Source organism: Carassius gibelio, chromosome A16 (genome assembly GCF_023724105.1).
Source record: "Carassius gibelio isolate Cgi1373 ecotype wild population from Czech Republic chromosome A16, carGib1.2-hapl.c, whole genome shotgun sequence".
Taxonomy (NCBI): Eukaryota; Metazoa; Chordata; class Actinopteri; order Cypriniformes; family Cyprinidae; genus Carassius; species Carassius gibelio.
In genome coordinates, this window is record NC_068386.1 from 14,884,630 (window position 1) to 14,904,789 (window position 20,160).

The 20,160-nt window shown below is 36.7% G+C and overlaps 2 protein-coding genes across 3 annotated transcripts; one reads left to right on the top strand and one right to left on the bottom strand.

The window, feature by feature from the left end:
* The first annotated feature begins 1,468 nt into the window (after positions 1-1,468).
* Positions 1,469-14,897, top strand: LOC128030909 (tuftelin). Of its 2 annotated transcripts, none has more exons than XM_052618991.1 (12): positions 1,469-1,690; positions 8,056-8,124; positions 9,182-9,283; positions 9,518-9,604; positions 9,691-9,756; positions 9,848-9,925; positions 11,024-11,134; positions 11,997-12,220; positions 12,334-12,439; positions 12,536-12,619; positions 13,298-13,392; positions 13,508-14,897. In XM_052618991.1, exons 1-12 carry the CDS (start codon positions 1,634-1,636, stop codon positions 13,578-13,580), a joined length of 1,152 nt encoding a protein of 383 aa, XP_052474951.1. In that variant the 5' UTR covers positions 1,469-1,633; the 3' UTR covers positions 13,581-14,897. The 2 variants fall into 2 exon arrangements, with proteins under 2 accessions (XP_052474951.1, XP_052474950.1); XM_052618990.1 differs by lacking the exon at positions 1,469-1,690 and adding an exon at positions 4,836-5,002.
* A 554-nt stretch (positions 14,898-15,451) lies between these two features.
* LOC128030911 (protein C1orf43 homolog) lies at positions 15,452-18,684 on the bottom strand. Its single transcript, XM_052618993.1, has 7 exons — positions 18,451-18,684; positions 18,064-18,165; positions 17,560-17,668; positions 17,423-17,476; positions 16,960-17,126; positions 16,802-16,860; positions 15,452-16,720 (listed from the first exon to the last, which is right to left on the bottom strand). Exons 1-7 carry the CDS (start codon positions 18,511-18,513, stop codon positions 16,513-16,515), a joined length of 762 nt encoding a protein of 253 aa, XP_052474953.1. The 5' UTR covers positions 18,514-18,684; the 3' UTR covers positions 15,452-16,512.
* Between the last annotated feature and the right edge of the window lie 1,476 nt (positions 18,685-20,160).

Consider the following 20,160-nt stretch of genomic DNA (forward strand, 5'->3'; position numbering starts at 1 on the left):
TTTACAATTTTAAATAACTGTTTTCTATTTGAATATATTTTAAAATGTAATTTATTTTTGTGATCAAAGCTGAATTTTCAGCATTATTACATCAGTACTCTTCAGTGTCACGTGATCCTTCAGAAATGCTTTTCACTGCAACTGTACTTTTCACACTATTTTTATTTATTTTTTCATTGCTGGCTTATTTTAGGGAAAGTTTAGTGAATAAGAGACCTTCAAGAGACCAACATCCCTGGTCCACCACAGTATAACATTTTTGCCAGATACATGGCTCACAGAAGGTTGCTGTTGTATTAGGTTTAAAGAAGCCCTTAAAACCCTGTTTATCTATATTATCTAATTATCTAATATTATTATTATGGTTGTTATTAATCGTGAATAAATCTAAAGCTTTTGAGACTATTATTTTGTATTATTGAATTTGTCATGAAGATGTGACCATTTCTTCCTTTTATGCAGGCTTACTAAATAATCTTGATATAAAAAGGGGGGGGGGGGGGGTGCCCTTTTTCAGTTTCAGCACATGCCCCTCAAAAGGTCTGTGCACGGCCCTGAGATCTATTGGAGACACTTATATTTATTTTCTTAAAAAAATGTAATAGTTAGGCTAGTATATTTTTTTGTGATTTTGACAAAAATGTAACTACTTCTATATTACTACTTCTAGTGGTACTTCTACTACTAGCCTATCCTAATATATATATATATATATATATATATATATATATATATATATATATATATATATATACACCTTTTGCTTTGATTACTGCTTTGCACACTCTTGGCATTCTCTTGATGAGCTTCAAGAGGTAGTCACCTGAAATGGTCTTCCAACAGTCTTGAAGGAGTTCCCCGAGATGCTTAGCACTTGTTGGCCCTTTTGCCTTCTGTCTGCGGTCCAGCTCACCCCTAAACCATCTCGATTGGGTTCAGGTCCGGTGACTGTGGAGGCCAGATCATCTGGCGCAGCACCCCATCACTCTCCTTCTTGGTCAAATAGCCCTTGATGCCTTCAGTGTGACTCTACAATTTTCATAGTCATGAAAATAAAGGTACTGTATGTGTATATATATATATATACACGACTAATTTTTATTTTATTTATTTATTTTTGCTTTAACTGCTGACTTACCGTAGGTAGGCCTATCATTCTGAAGAAACTGACTAAATTTTGAGATAGTTTCTATCAAACCGCAGTGCTTTATTTTCTGTAACCTCGGGATAGTGGAATGAGATCGTTTTGCTCAGGTAAAAACACGCCACATGACACTGTTCCCGCGGGCGGAGGCAAAACAAGCGGAGAGGGATGCCGAAGCAATGAAGTCACACTACGACAGATTTCAGTCTGACTTGTCCTAACGACCCGTGAAACCTGCGAGGAGGAGGAGGAGGAGGAGGAGGAGGAGGAGGAGGAGGAGGAGGGGAGTGTCTGTCAAAACCGTTCAGCTCGCGGTCAGAGCTGCACCAAGGCTATTTATTAGTGAGCGTGACTGACGACATCAGAACACAACAAAACACAACTGCGACGAGTTCGCGCGCACAGGGCAATATTCAACTTCTGCTCTTATTTAACTATATTTACTGAAGTATTATTGTCTTCTGAGTTTAGATACATTAAGCTAAAATCATGAATCGAATGGGGAGTATGTGCACATTTGATGAAATCAGATGGGATGACAGAATGGTATGTACCAATTTTTTCACTACTTATTGTTTAATATCTCTAGAAAAACAACAAATATGCTTTTTTCCCTTACATTCATCTGCATAGTGTTGCACGGGTCTTGATATCTGAATCAAATATGCACATGAATAAATGTTATAGCCTATATATGAATAAGCACTAGTGAGACAGATTAAAACATAATTAAAATATTTAGGCTAGTTTTAAGGTAAAATGTTTTAAATCCATGTTGCCAAAGATTTCTGTGTCGTTTTTTCATCATAAAGAGAACTTTGATCATCTGTAATCTTCCAGGTAAAATATTAAATGCGCTACGTGTTGCCGATTTGTAGCTTCTATAACTATTTACTTGGTCCAGTGATTCATTCATTCATTCATTTATATCGTCAAAATGAATTTTGTAAAAATGTAAAAAAATTATGTCAGTTTAAATGTGACACTTAATTAATTAACAGTATTTACAGTGGCAAGCTGCACTAAACCTCCTTTACCTCCCTTTGCCCTTATTTGTATGCACAACAGATGCTTAATCTGGTTTAATGTCACTTACTTGAAATTTGGTTTCCCTAATAACCTGTAAGAGGCATTTGTGCCAGCACAGGGGATAGTTAAGCCAAATACCAGCTCTTTCCGTGTCTGTTCAATCAGCACTGTAAAAGTGTTATGGTGAGTTCGATTATTAACCTGAGCATTCCATCCAGGTTGCTGAGCAGCCTTGTGCCCTTACTGGTTTTATGCCCTCACAGAATATATATTTCATGCTTTCTGCATGTAAAGTGGGCAAGAAGGAATAGGAAGAGAGACCGGTCTCAAGTATTTGCTCGATTGTGGAAGGTTTCCTTCCTTCTTTAACATGATGGTCATTCAGATTGGTTCAAAAGTCTGACTTGATAATGCACCATATTGTAGCCTGTTTTTCAGCAGCTGCTGTTTTTGCATGTTTTTCATTTGCAAATATGAACACATCATTTAACAGGAAGCTCTTTAAAGGACTTGTCAAGCATCACAAGGTTAAAGAGCATTTAAAATGCATTCTTTAGAGAATGACGCACTTACAGATTTAACTCTGCAATAACTTTTAATGATTTTAGGCAGTTCTAGTAGATTAAGGTGACTCTTACTTAAAGTTTACACTTTTTTACATTTATACTTAAAAAATTGTTTCGGAGAAAAAAAAAGAAAAAAAAAAAAGCTCTCCCTTTTTTGTGTGGAGTTAAAGCCAGCAAAATTAGTTTAGCAGGATGACCTCAAGTTATGTAAGGCGTTTCCACCTTTTTAAAACTTTTTTTTTTAAACCGTTGTTCAACCAGCTGCGTCTGTATATTTACTTTCTCTCTCCTCCATTTACGCCATTATTTTGCGAATTTACCACTCCCTTGTTCAATACCTTGTATTTGCTCACTCTTTATATGGCTTCTGTGAAAGTACAAGTTTTGCCTCTCTCATCAAGTTCATATTATGAAGCAGATTTCACTGATAGTCATTAGCCCTCTGTGTGTTTATGGGGGTGATCTACAGTATTTACAGTACAATAGTAACAAATATGTACGCTATGTGAAAGCTTGGCTTGTGTTGCCTTGAGGTGAGTTCCACAGAATACTGTGATGAAATTGACTTGTGATTCGTCTTGTCACAACAATGGCGGAAGCACTTCTAACTAAGTGCACCAAATGATTATTAGGAAACGACAATTTAATTTGTTTGCTACTAATGAAATTTATTTTTATTACCTATTCGTTTGTTTTTTTATTTAAAGCCCCCTCAAGGAAAATTTAGATTTTTTTTTTCTGGACTCAAAAGATATATATTTATATAATTTAATTGAATATTAAAAGGAAAACATGAAGCTTTCACTCCGAAGTGTAGAATAAAAGCCCCTTTAATGTGGAACAGAAAAGGTCCAAGGGGTATGGCAACCCATGATCTCACGGCAATTCGTTCATATTTTATGAGGTGGCTAATTCGTATAAACTTGTACGACCTCATTCATACAAATTCATAAGATTTTTTGTAAATCTTATTTATTTTTCGAGTTGCACATTTCTAATGAACTTGTACGAATGACCTAAACCTAAACCTACCCGTCACTGGGATCTAGACAAATTGTACAAAATCATACGAGTAATGCATAAGAATTCGTACGAATTAGCCACCTTGTAAAATATGCACGAATTGGTCATGAGATAGTGTTGGGCAACCACATGCAGATACTTTTGATAAAGCAAAACATCTGTGAACAACATTAAAGTACAAATGTTCATTAAAAAAATAAAAAACTTCAGCAAATTAATTAATTATTATATTGATATAATTCATTGAATATCGATAGAACAACATAAAACTTCCACTTTTTTTTTTTTATCTATCCACTCATTCATTCAGTGACTTTTGGAATTTCACAACCAATTAACTTAATATATAATATAATAATATATTAACTTAATATCCAAGTTCTTTCCATTCTAACATGATTAATGGTGCCATTATTAATGTTTCAGTTCACTCAGATTCACTATTGTCTATACAGTCTCAGGTTACCAGCAGCTATTCAGATATCTCACGTGACCTTTACGTCTTACCAAGGAAAAACGCTTGTGTGATTAGACAAGTCTTTTTTTTTTTGTCTGTCCTTTTGAGCGGTCCAGTGGCCTGTATCCAATGACACATTCCACTCAAGCTCTCAAACAATCCCTCTCTCTTTCTCTATGTCCTGGCTCTCTCTCTTGAAGCTCTTCTCTTTCTGTCTCTTACCTCACACCTGCGTTCAGGTTTCACTCTGACCTGGTTTGATTTCCAGTGAACAATCGCCATTGCACTCCATCTCTCTCCATCTGTTATTAAGCATCTGTTTGTTTTCTTAATACCCTGGTGCCAACGCCTCTCTATTATTTCTATTTCCGTGGTACAGAATTTATGCAAATCTCACAGAGCTCTTATATAATATTTACATATTTTTTATGCGTCCATTTAAAAGAGCGATGGCGTGCTATTTGTTAGTTTTGGTATGTGATGCTTCTGTTGTAATGAATAGCCTGTTTTTCGAATGCGACGAGCAGAATCCTCACAAACCTCTTAACAAATAGATTTTTTTAATCCTATCCCATTACAGGCATGAAAAAAATTTTGTGCTGGGTGCGTGTCATTTTGCAGGTGTGTGTGTTGTGCCTTTGTTTTTCTCTTGGGTTGAGGTGTGGCGTTGAACTTGGCTGATCTCGACACACTAGTCTAAATGCTGCTTTGCCTTCTATGGAAACACCCGATTCGCACACAATCATAGGACGTCCCTGCGGTAGTACCTGCCGATATACTCAGGTAAATAAATAAGGGTGTAATTTATTTACTTTAAATTTGTCCTAAACCAACTTTTGTTGATTTGTTGTTATTTTTTATACGGACATTTCAGATAACACAACACTGTATTTTTTAATTGACTGAAAGTTATGTCTAGTCTGTCCATCGTCTTTGTGCGTGGTGTCATTGTTTTGTCTCATCTATGGGATTACGATAAATGTGTTGTTTTGACCTGGTGGGTTGAGGTGTGCCTGCGTTTAGTCTAGTGATTTAGTAAGTGGTACAATAATAATAGATCTTTATTCGGACAGCTTGCTTTTGCAAACTTGCATCACTAGATTTATGATTTAATCGATCTTTGTGATATCATGTAATATAGTGGTGTGTTACTTCCAGCTTTACGTGGAATGTTCTTGTCGAAACATGTAGATTACAGTGATCTGTGGTAGTTTGGTGAACTGTATAGGGTCATGCTATTGTTAGATTGTTAGCCTATATATTGTAGCTGTCTAAAAGTAAGTCTCTAAACTCTTAGAAATAAAGGTACAAAAGCTTTTCTGGGGCAATCTTTTTAAAAGGGACTAATATGTATTATTTAAGTAATAATATGTGCACATTTGATGTACTTAAACATGCACCATGAGAAGTAAATAAGGTATAGAGGTGTAGCTTTTAAAAAAGATACTACTCCAGTAACAGGTTTTGGACCTTTTTTCTGAGAGTCTATGTACTTTATAGCATCTAGCTGTGTTAAAACATGTATGTTGTACATAGAGTACATATAGCACTGTATTGTGTAACTGTATTGGCCAAGGTCACTACACCTGGCTTTTATCTTCCAAAAAAGGCTGAAGCATGCACCAGCTTCAGAAGCCCAAAGGCTTTTGTCGTGATCATTACATAATTTTTTTTGCCTGATCTCAACATAACAATAGACGCTGTCTCAAGTTCAACATCTTGTTTCTAGAAAAAAAAGAAAGAAACTGGTCAGCTGTAAAGAATACAATCAACATCTGTCAAGTATCATTCTGCAACCATGCAGACGTCCTGTTCTCTTGAGATGGCTGACTGTTAACCAGACCACATGTTCAGAGTCAATTTAGAGTTTGATAAAGCTGTAGCCTCCTCCTTCAGTGTCAGACACTGATTTGAAGTGCTCTATCACTGAGAGAGAGAGACTGACTGGAGGCCAACTTCCCATTCGTGTTTGGCATGAGGGTCTGTGGTTACTCAGTGTGAAAGAAAAAAGTGAAAGCGAAAGGCATTTACAGTCCAGTCTCTACAATATACACAGTCTGATTTGATTTGTTCCTCAGCTTCTGGAAAATTCTTGAGCCTCGCAGGCTTTGCCAAAACTTAGTATGTGAATGTAAATTTTAATTGTTACAAAGATGGAGGCGGATGCCACAAATCTAAATGGAACAATGCGCTCCAGTGCAGAACCGAATATGACCATGAAAACCAGGCACTGATCACATTAAATATCATAGTTTAGATTTTTCTCGCAATTCTGAAAAAGATCAAAACTATGAGATAAAAAGTGATTAATACATTTTATATTTGTTTTATTCCATGGTGAGAACAGGCTTTGAACAAAGTCCAAATTGTGAGATAAAAAAAAAATCATATTTATTGTTTCATGGAAGAACCAGGCTTCCATATTTTCATCAGCTCCAGACCAATAAAACTACTTTTAAATAAAGATCTTGAGAATATTATTAAATATTATTACATATAATATAGCTAAAGTACTAAAAAATAATGCATTACATATTATGCTTCTCTCTATTCTTTTTAATAGTTACTATATGAAAGCAAATCATTTTTTTGACACATGCCACAGATGCTGCATTATTTGTCAAAAGAAGTATAATTGATAACTTAATCACATAATGTTATAAAATGTCAATTGCACTTGAATAGTATAATCCTTTTCATTACCTTACCACAAGGATGATATAGTAATAATAGGTCATAATAATATTTGCAGCGTTTTATATGAACTCACTGCAGCTTCTCTATTTGTACATGATGTCATCTCCCATTATTCCCCATCATCACTGAACACGTCACCTCCTCTTTTTATTTTCCTCTTTAATTGCACCTTTCTTTCTTTTTTAATCATGTCTTGGCTTCTACACCCACATTATTTTCACTCTAATATTACTAAAATAATAACTCCCCTAATGACAGTAAATATGAATCCCGTCTAATCTAATACAGAATGGACTGGAATATGTCTCATGTGAATGTGGAATGTCCTCTGTCACCTTGGCTCTGACTTTTTAGACTCTTAATCTCCACCCTAGTAATGACAAGGTCAAGCATTTTCACAGTCGGTCTGGACCTGTCTCACACATATTTAATAAACATGTCACAGTTTGTGCACGCTGTCTGTCACACGCTCACTTTCAGGACCTCCCGTCCCACTGTGACTTGCACAGACTACTTTTAGAGCCAGCAGAATGTTCTGGATTTAAGCATTGAGACACACACACACACACACACACACACACACACATTTATCCAGCACATTTCTTTGTGTAAGAGTGTTTCTTCTCATCTGTTTTAAAGCTTTATAGTTTGTGTTTTGGTCTCTTCCTGTGTCCAGCAAACATAGTTTATGTTGTTGATTGTTGCCCCCGTTGTCATGGTTATATTCCGTTCTGCACTGGAGCGCATTGTTCCGTTTAGATTTGTGGCATCCGCCTCCATCTTTGTAACGATTTAAATTTACATTCAAATACTAAGTTTTGGCAAAGCCTGCGAGGCTCAAGAATTTTCCAGAAGCTGAGGAACAAATCAAATCAGACTGTGTATATTGTAGAGACTGGACTGTAAATTCCTTTCGCTTTCGCTTTTTTTCTTGCACACTGAGTAACCACAGACCCTCATGCCAAACTTGAATGGGCAACTGGCCTCCAATCAGTCTCTCTCTGTCAGAGGGCATTACTCAGTTTCTCCTCCCCACATGTTCCCCTCATCCATACAGCTCCCTCCCTTTTGCCTTCTATAACGGTCTCTTTGTTACATCCCTCACTCACATTTGTGCTTCTCGTCATGTCGTTATTCAGAACGGGCACAGAACCCTCAGACTGACTCTCCACGAGCAGAACCAGCACCAGCCGCCCACCACAGATAAGGTAAATGTCTGCATTTTCTATTGTACACATATTAAAGCAGAGATGATTGATAGATGATCTAGTCTTGACATTTTCAGATGTCACATTCAGAATCAAACTCCTGATTCAATGCTTATAAGCATTTATGAACTATTTTAAAATGTATTTGGCTGTGTTCAGTGTTTCTAACCCTGGGAAAGTTTTAGAAGAATGAAAAAGTTTCTGTTTAAAGTATAATTAATTAAGCCTGAAAATTTTTTATATAATTTTTTTTTAAATATTGAACATATGTTCAATATTTATATTATTGATGTTTATATTTATTTATATCAGTGACTGTCTGCATAAACTGCTTAGTTATCTAATTTTAAAGACTGCACGTAACTTTTTCAGTCAGTTACATAAAAAGGTAGATTGGTCTTATCTGAATCTGAAATTAAGATTTTTATGGTTTGTTGTTGTGTATTATATGATAATGCTTGCTTATCTCTGTTGGTTATGAGCTGATTATTTCTGGTTATGCTTTGAAAGTGATTCTGTAGAATCGGTTCAGATTAACTTCAGTGGAAGTACCCCTACCCCACAAATCCACTCTTTGGTCCATTTCTCTCTGTCTGTCTGCCAAATCTCTATAAACACAAGGAACATGTGGCTGTGTTCCAGGGGACGTGCTTGAAGAACCAGAGGCTCATTGTTTCAGATCCTAGAAATTGCATAACTTTTCATGTCCCTTTTTCCACGCCTGCGCCCCTTCTTGCTCTTTAGGGGTTTCCTGCTACTCTTTGTGTGTTATTTGAACCTTGTGTTTAGAAAGGAGCTTTTGTTTTCTGCAAAGAGATGCAGATGTAAAGATTGATTCTGAGAAAATTAGAATGGTATGATGAGTTCAGTTCTTATTTGGAAATATGAATCATTTTAAACATTTAATGTAAATTCTAAATAAATTAAAAATCATAATACTTTAATAGGTAGAAGTCTGATCAAGCTTCTAGATGTTGCATGACATGAATGTACAGTTAATAACATATTATTGTATGCATACAAAGGGTTTTAATATGTATTTTTCATGTCATTCCAGCCAATTGGCAGAGCTTTTGCTTTGGTACAACCAAACTATGAGCGGCAGCCATTGAAGTCTGATCTGATCAAGCAGTCTGAAGACCAGGGTGAGGTCATCAAGGTGAGTGGGTGTGTCTTTAACTCTGAATGATAGAGCAGTTACATCTGGAAGTTTGAGCTTTAATTTAAAATGATAACGAGGTCTGATTCCAAGTAACTGAATTTGATATTCTGCCTAAACTAGACGAGGCACTAGACTAATGCATAAAATTATTATACATTCAATTCAGGCACATGTTAAAATGAGTGATGTGAATGCTTATGTGCTTATGTTTTTTTTGGGTTTGCTTGTCAGGTATATCTTGAAGACCGCAAAGAGGCCCAAGCCAGACACCAACAGAGTCTAAAAATGCTCTCAGAGGAAGTTTCACAAATACAGGAGGTCAGAACGTCCTCGGTATCATTTCCCTCTCTCCTATGTTTAGATGTTTCAGAACCTGTACATTAATAGCGTTGTACTGTGTGTAGGTGAGATATTGTCTAAAAAACCTCAGAGAGCAGATGGCAGCTAAAAGTCACAGGACAGAACATAAGGTGAGACAAAACAACATCAATCTGCATGTATACTTCTTTTAAGATATATTAATCATAAAATGTTAACTTCCTCTCCTTTTCTCACCCTCAGCTGGTGTTATCTGGTCCCAGAAAAGTTAATGGCACTCATTCATCATTAACACAGGCCCTAAACGGTTTAGAGAGACAGGTGAGACATTAATGTGCACTGTTGTTTTGCGCACACACACACACACACACACACACACAAATGCAGGTTATCATTCAAACACTAATAATCAAATACACTAAAAATCTTTTTCTCTATTTCTATCTTTATATGACCTTTTCTGTCAACAAAAAAGAAAAAAAAAAGAAAATTATGTATCCATAATTTTAATACCAACAAAAATATTTTCTATTTCCTTAAACCCAAACTTAACCCTCACAAAAAAACTGCTGATATTATTAGATTTAAAATAAAATGCATGCTTCAATGCAGTTGCATTATATAATGTGCTGTGTTTAAAAAAAAATCTGCATCCTTTGGGTGTTAATTGTTTTTTATCACTCAGGTAATTGTGTATTCACACCTACATTACAAATCTCAAACATCTGTTAACACAGAACACATCAACAAACCCGCAGATAGTGAGGAATTAATCACCCATGAGACCACACAAAAACGTACAGCTCAGGAAACATGTTGAGCCACCTGCAATAATGATCCGTGGATTCTTTATAATCAACAGTATTTGTTCAACAGGTTTTAATGTTTTCACATTCTTCAAATTCTTATCTGTTGTTGCTCGATGAAACCAAATGCGGAGGCAGCATTTTTTTTTTCCGGATTGAATTGTGCAGATTAGCCTCCCAACGGGATGTGTGCATCTGGGTAGTTAGAGCAGGAGAGTGAGTGGAAAAGCTGAGTTATGACAGCATACGTCAGTATTGTACTGTTAGAACACACACCCTGTTGACGCAGATACAGTGAAGATCCCTCCCACTTTCTGTCTAACTTACATTGTCCTCTCGCTCTCACACACATCTATAAATAACTGCTGGGAGAGATGTGGGCGTATTTAAATGGACATCATTTGTAAGGACATATATTTAGTTTTGTGTGACTGTGGGATAGTGACTTGGTTTTTAACTGAATATGGTTTGCTTCTATTTTTTATTGCTTAAACCACTATGTTGCATAACTAATTCAAGACACATGTAAGAAGTACATGAACACAAATTTGACTGTTACCAAACAAATTCCAGATTCTTTTCATTAATGTTTTCTCACTGTATTATCTCTCAGGATAGCATGGATGAGCAAGAAAAAGAGAAGATGAGGGAGGCCAGTAAGCGTCTGTATGCTCAACTCCAAGAGGCCGAGAAGAAACACCAGGAGGAGAGAGAAAATTTGCTGGTTAGTTACTTACATTAGCATGCACTTTTTACCGTCTTCCTTTCGTTTTATTTTTTTAACATGCAAGGATCCTACTGACAACATTTAAAGAACCTTAGTTACATTGCCTTGATAGGTGAGTGGTACTGTACTCAGGCAGTGGCAGACATTCCTGAAGGCCAACTGTGTCAGATCCAGGTTGGGAAAGAACTGTGTGCAGGGGTGGAAACGCACATTCTTTCATGATGAAGTGCAGTTTCGTAATCTGCTACTGCTTGCATCTTATACCTCAAGGATTTCAGTGTTAAGGAAACAGCTGATGTCAAAATGATACAGGAAATAATGAAACAGCTTGAACCTTTGAATCATTTCCAACCTCCATGAAACTGTCTCATTTGTACAAATGTAGGTGTGGCGACCAGTTGTTTGTTTTAAATGAAATGCATTTATGCTGATAGGGTGATCAGAAGTGCTTACCACATAAAGAAATATGTCTTAAATTTTTTTATACAAACTATTTCACAATATTTAGAAATTTAGACATTATTTGACAATTAGGAAATTTTTTCTAACATTAAGACACGTACAATTTTAGCGATTCCAGGTTTTTAAGTTATGACTTTGGCTATATCCTGAGGTAAAAGTTAGCTGTCAAATTGTTTACAAGTTATTTTTATTGACGCCTTCCCATTACAAGTATGAGACACCGGTCAAATTTTCAACGGTCAAAGTTTAGGGCTCATTGTATGAAAAATATTTGACCACAGAATCCTGTGACTAATTTACCAGTCAGAATCTAATATTGCAGATATTACACAGCTGTGTAATAGTTTAAAATATGTCTTTTGTGCATCGTGATTTAATTATTTTCTTGTTGTCGTAGGCCGAGGCACAGCAGTATAAGCAGCAATTATCTGAGCAGAGCGAGTATCTGAAGAGGGTTCAGCAGAGCAAAGAGCAGCAGGATCAACAGATCGAAGACCTGAGACGTCTCATGGGCGGCATGGAGCAGGAGAGCTCCACCCTCAGAGACCAACTCATGACCAGAGAAGCCGAACTCCTGCAACTACGCGAACTAAGGGAGGAGGGCCATGCAGGGAGGGAGAGGTAGTGGGATAGATAATCTTACTGATTTTTTTTTTTTTTGCATTATGTTGCCTTTTTTAACTTTATGCATCATTTGGGTGTTGCTGTAAACATGTTGCTTAATTATGTAACAGGTTAGAAGAGGTGGAAAAAGAAAACGCAATTCTGAAAGAAAAGATTCATCACTTAGATGACATGCTCAAGAGTCAACAGAGAAAGCTACGGCAAATGATTGAACAGGTACGTGTGTATCCACACAAACGCTGACTCTCATATAAACTTTTGTCATGGCAGGTTCACTTTCTAACTCAAGTTTTCCATCCTTGTGTCATCTAGCTTCAGAACTCGCGGATGGTGATTCAAGAGAGAGACAGAGTGATCAGAGAGCTGGAGGAAAAGGTGGCCATGCTGGAGGCAGAGGTCAGTCAACAGGATATAAACAAACATCTAGTGGGGATTCACGATTCCCAACCATTTCAGTTCTAGTTCAGATTTCTCTAAATGTTTATATCTCTAAATGGGTCCATAAATGATTATGTTATTGCAGTAATTTGTTTTGGAAATAATACAAAACATTTAAAATAACTTTTTCAAAAGATGTGGCTTTTCAGAGGGTTTTAATGTGTATAAATTACAATTTTAAAGTGTTAGATTAAATACATGAAACAAACTAAAAATGGGGTACAATGTCATTCATTAATAAGCATAAAACATACTTTAAGCTGCATGTGTTTGATTCACTAAAAAGAACCGAGTCATTCATTCAGGAATCTACACTAGTTGTGCTTTGTGTGTTTGATTCACATTGATTCAGGAATTGGACTACATTGGTTGTGCTGCCTGGTTTTTATTCACTAAAAGGAACCAACTAATTTGACTCATTGAGTTTTGATATTTTAAAGCATGGAACCACTTCTTGGTTCCTTAACTTAGTTATAATTATTTTCTCTATCATGATATCATAATTTCATGAATGACTGCTAAAAACCCACACAGATGGTTCATGTTTAAGTAAAATGTATTTTTCCACATTTAAAAGCGAGTTGTAAACTGTATGTTTCCTGACGTCTGACCTTTGTCAATGTGCTTTGCTTACAGAACAAACAAATGCATGATCAGCTGGATTACTACCTTGGGAGTCAAAGGTCAAACTCGTACCTGCCATCAGATGGCAGTGCACAGATTGTCTACAGGTAGGACATGCAAATGATCCCGATAGCTACACGCAAATTTTTCATGCAAATGGTCACATATGCTTGATAACGGACATACAAAGCACACATTCAAATTCATGCATCTTCTCCACAGCAGACCTCTGAGACCATCCACCACGACCAACAAGAGCCTGCCCTTCATCAAGGTCATTGAAATTAAATCATGAACCTTACCACAACGACATCATGTGACAACGGCACCATTCTCCTGTAAACAGTGAAGGAGATTACCAGCAACATCACAGATCTTCACCAAATGACATGCGATTGCTTTAATGTCTAAAGGCTTTTCCTGCAAGAATACTACTAACAGCACAGGTCTGTTACTGTTATTGCCAATATTACATACTATAACTGAATTATCAAGATAGATTTGATAGACCAGGGACTGTTATGGTGAACATATCCATTTATATGAAGACTAATGAAGAAAACAAATGAAGAACTCATCTTTTCATTATTGTGGGATTTGTGAACGGCTTCTGGTGTATTTTGATATTTATTTGAGGCTGGTCCTCTGAAGACGATGTCTCTCACCCAAAGTAAATAGACAGATTGTGATGTTAAACACCCTCATTGAGCTCTAGTTATCTCTCGTAATCTCCTTTGGTATTAGCTCGGCTAAACTTTAGTGGGTTTTTGAGTTCGAAGAAATCACAGGTTAAGATTTGTTAAAATTATAGAGACAATGGATGGGAAGAAGATTTTTATTTTATCTATGTGAATTAAAGATTGAAGGATTTTTGTTTCTTAATTGTATCTATTTGTATCCAAATTAAGGCAGGACGTTTTTTGTGCAGTACTGTTGTGGCTATTGAGATTTTTTTATTAATTCAGCCCCCATTTGAGTCAAGTTCATCCTGAAACAAATATTTATTCTTGATCTAAATGCTTTTCTCAACCAAAGGGATACAGCAGGGGGGAATCTAATGACTCACCTTCTATGAAAAACAAAGACGCCTTGTGAATGTTTCATAAGTTTAAAGGAATGTAACACTTGTCCTCCGCTGAGCCAGACCAGTTCGGGCCAGTAGGGCACAGCGTGACCTCCGTTATTCAGTCCAGCCAGCCACTGCAGTACACTCTACACTTACTCAGTTAGTCATTTCAAACATTCAGTAAACTGGTTTTATAACACCTAGTTAGAGAAGTGATGTGATTGGCCAGAGCACTAATGTCATGTGAACCATGAATGATACCACAATAGAGTATTTATACTTCATTCATTTAATTCTGGGCAGGGTTGTGTTGAAGAATGCAATTCATAACCATGTTTATCTGCCTTCACATTTGTAGATAGTGTGTATATTTTCTCTCTGTGAACTTTAACCTTATGTGAATTTCTTAGACAGCCTTCATATCAGCATGTGAAATCCATTATTATTTTTTTAATAATAATATTTTTGTAGTAAAAAACAAGTGGTTTGCGATGCTTAAATTCATGGAATATTGTATATTATATTTAAATAAATCTGTTTCATTAATGGTGTTGTTGTCTTGCCTTTTCCGTGTCTGCAAAGGAATGTGGTTTATGGTTATAGCATCTTAAACACAATGAAATATATATCCTATCAAAATTGTATGATACGGGGAGGTACCATGAAATCTAACCTCCGGTGTAAACACAACAGAGTGTTATTTTATTCCCCTCACATTACATATCCCTGTATTTTATCTTCAGGTTGTTTGAGGGTGACAGTATACTTTGATGCAATTATGCATTCATTGAATCAAAATGGATAGTGAATACATTTAAAATGTTACACTATTTTAAACTATTGCAAATTATGTTCTATGTATGTTGTTCTGTTTCACATAAATGCTTTTCTTATGAACTTTGTATTTATCATAAGTCTGGGGGGGGGGGTATCTTATATGAAGCAGCTCAGCTGTTTTAAACTTTTGATAATGTGAAATATTTCTCGACAACCAAATCAGCATGTTAGAATGATTTCTGAAACATGAATCACAGGAACAACTGGCATTTTACAATACATTACAATAGAAAAGTTATTTTAAATGTAAATAATATTTCACATTATTACTGTTTTACTGTATTTTAATCAAATAAATGCATCCTTGGTGAGCAAACCCTGAATTGCATACCCAACCAGTGACTGGCCGAGAGGTGCAGGTCCAGATGAAGCAGACGCTTCATTAGATCTGATAAGACTTCAGAATACAGTGAAGGTCAACATAGCTCTTTAAGCCACATTACCATCGCAACAACCAAATCGATTCACACTGTCCCTCCTATACACATATTTACAAGAACTAATTCACAAATTAAAATGGCACTTAAAAAGAAATGAGGACAATCATCTAATCGACAGCACAGAAATTAATAGCTCTCCAAATTTCTATTAAAACGAAGCTCTTCTTATGGATGTGGCACAGGATCTTATTTGGAAACCTCAAGTTGAAGTAGTCTTAGTATAAAACTGGTGTAAAGGTTAAAGGAATAGTTCACCCAAAAATAAACCAAACAGTTGACAGTAGCCATTCACTTCCATAGTTTTTTTTTTATATATATATACTATGGAAGACACTGGCTACCATCAACTGTTTTGTTTTCTTCAGAACATCTTCTGTGCTCTGCAGGGGACAGGAACTCCTATAGGTTTGGAACAAGTGAAGGGTGCTTAAATTGACAGAATTATCATTTTTGTGTGAACTATCCCTTTAATGTCCTTTCAGCTGAATTTGATCCATGTGTTTGTGCCAGAAAAGTCAATCCAGTTAAAATTTGATCATCTCAGCTAAAGGGTGCTTTGTTGGTGCTCTTTGGACAATAAAGGTATAAACATTACAGTCCCTATTCAAATTAAAAGGACATTCTCGCAAATAAAAGCTGGTAAACAGTGACTTTGTAACATTAGAAAAAAAATGTGCTTCCTGTCAGCGCCATCAGAAAAACATTAAAACTATAAACATAACATTCGCGCATTGCTCTCATAACAGCTGCATTGACGTGTATCCCTCAGATTTAGTCATATATTAAGTCATTCTCACAGTCATTATGTGATTTGAGGTTTTCGTTTCTACATATAGGAGTTTCCAGTGTGCAATGAACACAGTTCCTCAATTGGGTTTCATTCTCTAAAGTGTGCTTTCTAGCGTATTATAGTTGTCTTTAAAGTTTTTGAGCTCCAGGAAGTGTTTGGGCCTCTTGCTGCGCTGTCCGGTGGACGGCAGGTACGTGACCTGAATGGTAGAGGCAGACGAAGGCCCGGGAGAGCTGGTCAGCTCTTTAGCTGCTGACTGGTGCTGCTGGTTTAGACTGGTGCTGCTGGAGTGGGTCTTAACACTGTGGAGAAATGAGGCAGAACGGAGTGAGAGGAGTGATCATTTATGAGATCAACAGTAAAAATTGGACAGCAGCACTTACAGAGCAGCCAGTTCAGAAAGATCTTCTTTATACTTCACAAACTCTGCCTCACCAAACACCTACAGGAAAGAAAACACAAGCCTCTTATATATGTCCTGCAGCGCCACCTGCTGTACATCAGCATTTAACACACGTCTCCACTCTCGTGTTAGACTGACCCCTGTCCCATGGCGAGCGCTGTCGTAGCCATCCAGCAAGCGATCTATCAGTGAACTGTTATTTGACTTGAACAGAGCGTGAGAGTTTCGCAGGTCCTGCAGCCAGTTCCTGTAGCGGCGGCCGATCAGAGCGCTGGCACTGCATCCCAGCTCACGAGACGGGATATCTACAGGTGGGACCAAGCCAGATCACATCAGATCAGGCTTTTATCAAATAAATGCAGCCCTGCAAGACTTCTGGTAGTGAAATGTATGTCTGTACTACAAATGTTTAAAAAAAACTTTAACTTGTTAACTGAAGAAAAAATAAATATTAACTAAAATGCATTTTAATTACTTGAACACTGAATGAAACCAAATAAAAATGATCAAAAATGAATTTTAGTTTTTGATAACACAACATATTATAAATCTTGAAAGTTAAGTTCATTAAAATGCACACTGAGGCAGAAGAAGGTCTCACCAGAGTCTCTGATGGCATCTAACGCTTGCATTCTGAAGAGATAATTATAACACCCTGCACAAACACAAACACAAATCCAGGCGTAAGTGTTAACATCTGCAATAGTGTTACGCAGAGAACTGCTACGGCCCTCTCACCATTCTGGCCTTGATGCTTCAGTCGATCGTCATCTTTAGAGAGTAGATTTGGCTCATAACGAATGTCATTTACTTTTGACAAACGGGAATCGATCTCCTCTTTCAGCTCCTATGAAAGATGCAGCCTTACTTCAGTGCAATACAAACCGGTATGCAACAAAACGCATCATAAAGGTAAAATAAACGAAAGACTGGCCAGTTTTGTTGATAATTCAATGCAAATTGGATGCATATATTGGACTCTACACAAAAGTAAATTCTGAAATGCATCATAAAGACTGAAAATGTATTTAAGCCTAAACAACAGTGAAGTAGGAAATAAAAAACGAGTAAAATAAAGTATTATACATGGATAAGTCTATGTACTTTTTTCCCACCAAATAACTTAGTTGCTGTTACAATAAACAGGACTGTGGGAAGTATTTCTCAGGAGGAATTTATAAAATCAAATGTCCTCTACAAATACACGAACGATATTTTGGATTTAGGAGGAGCTGTTGATACCTTTGGTGCGTTGTGACCCAGCGGCACGTGGGGTCCTCTGCGAGACTTCACAGCGAAGCGCATAATCTGTCTCTTCACAAAGATGAACAACAGCACAAACACCTGCAGAATGACAGACGAGACCATTCAACACATCACATGCTCAAATCCCGTCCTGACACTGTCTGCTTTATTTTAGCTGGTATTCTCAGCTGACAGAGGGCCACAAGTTAGTAAGCTGCTTATATATGCATTATTTTTTAAACATCATGATCATAGGTGCCACACAGGACGCTTTCTGGATGGGCAACTCACTAGGGTTTGAGATAGACACATTGCTTTAAAGTATTCAGACTACATGTTCAAAAAAATTATTATTATACAAATACTATGCACTTTGGTACTTACCAAACTGCCGTAGGCCATAACCAGCACAACATTTACACCGGACAGAGTGTTTCCATCTGCCATTGTGAGTTTCTAGTAAAATGGTCATTAAAATAAGATACTGTTGGAGTTTAGTGGTCAATGGTAAAATTTAGCTCGTTATTATTCGGGTTGACAGCAGCATTTTCCGGAGAGCTTTTGTTGACAGCTCGTGTTCTCTTCTTCGGCTGTTTAATGTCCGTCTACTCTTAAGTCACGCCACCTTGTGGTTTGGCATAAATAACGCAGCAGCACAATCGTCGTCTTCTTCGTCTTCTTTAAAGTTTAATGGCTGTTTAATGCAACATTAGTTAAGGATTTGTCAATAATGCCCAGTGCGCAGAATGCGATGCACAGGTAAATTTCAGTTTAGCAAAATAAACGTGTACAAATTGTTCATAAACCATTATTGCATGCATGTCAAATTAAACTCCAAATATACTTCCATTGCTGATATAGTCTATATAACAGCAAACAAACCTCTATAGGCCTACTCCTTATCAAATGAGTTCCTTTTTTAAAGAAAATACTTTTTCCCCTTTTGACCACATGTGATGCCTTTCACTTTCCATCAGCCTATTTTAAGAGAGTTACTCATACAGAAGTGGCATATATGGTATATAATTTTTCACCAAAACCACCATTGTTCTGAAAAAACAAAGCTTTCTTGTCAACTTTTTCTGTGTGTTAGATTATAGCTCTCTAGAAACACACAAGCTACACACACTACTGTCAATGTACATTATGCACATGGTTTTTCAATGTTCTAGACTTATGTTTCTGTGAAGTGAGCTCTCTGAGAACATCTGACTTAGCGGACAACTGGCCTTTATCAGATCAACACACTGAACAATGACACTGATTCTTTCAAAAGGAACAGAGGTGGGTGGCAGATGGACGAAACGACAACAAGAATTAACTTGTTTTCCCAGTAAATACTGCACCAATCATGACTTTTTCTCTGACTCTGGTAAAGAACAATGAAATAAACTAGAAATTAAAGCTCTATATAGTACAGACTGTGGTAGCCAAATGAAAAAAAAAAGGGAGTCACACTGTCTTGTTAAAAATAAACCACACTAACCATGTGCATCCTGCATTTGTCAGATTTGTATGACAATCAATGCCGTTACGTAGCTACAGATAGCTAGGGCATTAACTTTTTAAAGCTGCAGGGAGGATGCAAAGCTATTCAGCACTTAAGAAGTTAAATTTCTCCACTGTGACCGATTTCTCAAGATGTTTTGGCTTAACAGGTCATCAAATGACAGATAATGCTAAAACATCTAATTATACTGTGTGTCCACAAGCAGGTCAACAATGTGGCTTGACTGGATTACTTATTCATTACTTTCATGTCAGTGTGTTGTCTGCATTTACTTGCGATCAAAAACTGGTCGAAACAAACAGTTGCTTTTACATTTCTGTCTCTCTGAAACCACAAACTTAGCCAGCTTCCTCTGCTGTTGCCATCAGCAGTGTGCATGTGTCTGTGAAGCAAGACAGACAGTTGAGTGATGATGGTTACTGCACATACACAGCTGTTGTTAGGCTTTATACTATTTGATTTGGTTTGCATTATATGTTTGCAGAATGTATAAATATGTAATGTTTAATGGTTAATTAATCTTTTTCTTTAGTTTAGTTTTTTTGGTTAACTGTGGTACATGTGAAATCAATAAATGTTTATTG

Bases quoted from the DNA above. Each gene is read 5' to 3' on its own strand.
- LOC128030909 (XM_052618990.1), top strand. From the start codon at position 4,937: ATGGAAACACCCGATTCGCACACAATCATAGGACGTCCCTGCGGTAGT. The intron at 9,284-9,517 runs GTGAGTGGGTGT...TTTGCTTGTCAG, and splicing joins ACCAGGGTGAGGTCATCAAG to GTATATCTTGAAGACCGCAA. The intron at 12,221-12,333 runs GTAGTGGGATAG...ATTATGTAACAG, and splicing joins GGCCATGCAGGGAGGGAGAG to GTTAGAAGAGGTGGAAAAAG.
- LOC128030911 (XM_052618993.1), bottom strand. From the start codon at position 18,513: ATGGCAGATGGAAACACTCTGTCCGGTGTAAATGTTGTGCTGGTTATG. The intron at 17,477-17,559 runs GTGAGAGGGCCG...GTGTTTGTGCAG, and splicing joins GAAGCATCAAGGCCAGAATG to GGTGTTATAATTATCTCTTC. The intron at 16,721-16,801 runs GTAAGTGCTGCT...ATTTCTCCACAG, and splicing joins CTTTCTGAACTGGCTGCTCT to TGTTAAGACCCACTCCAGCA.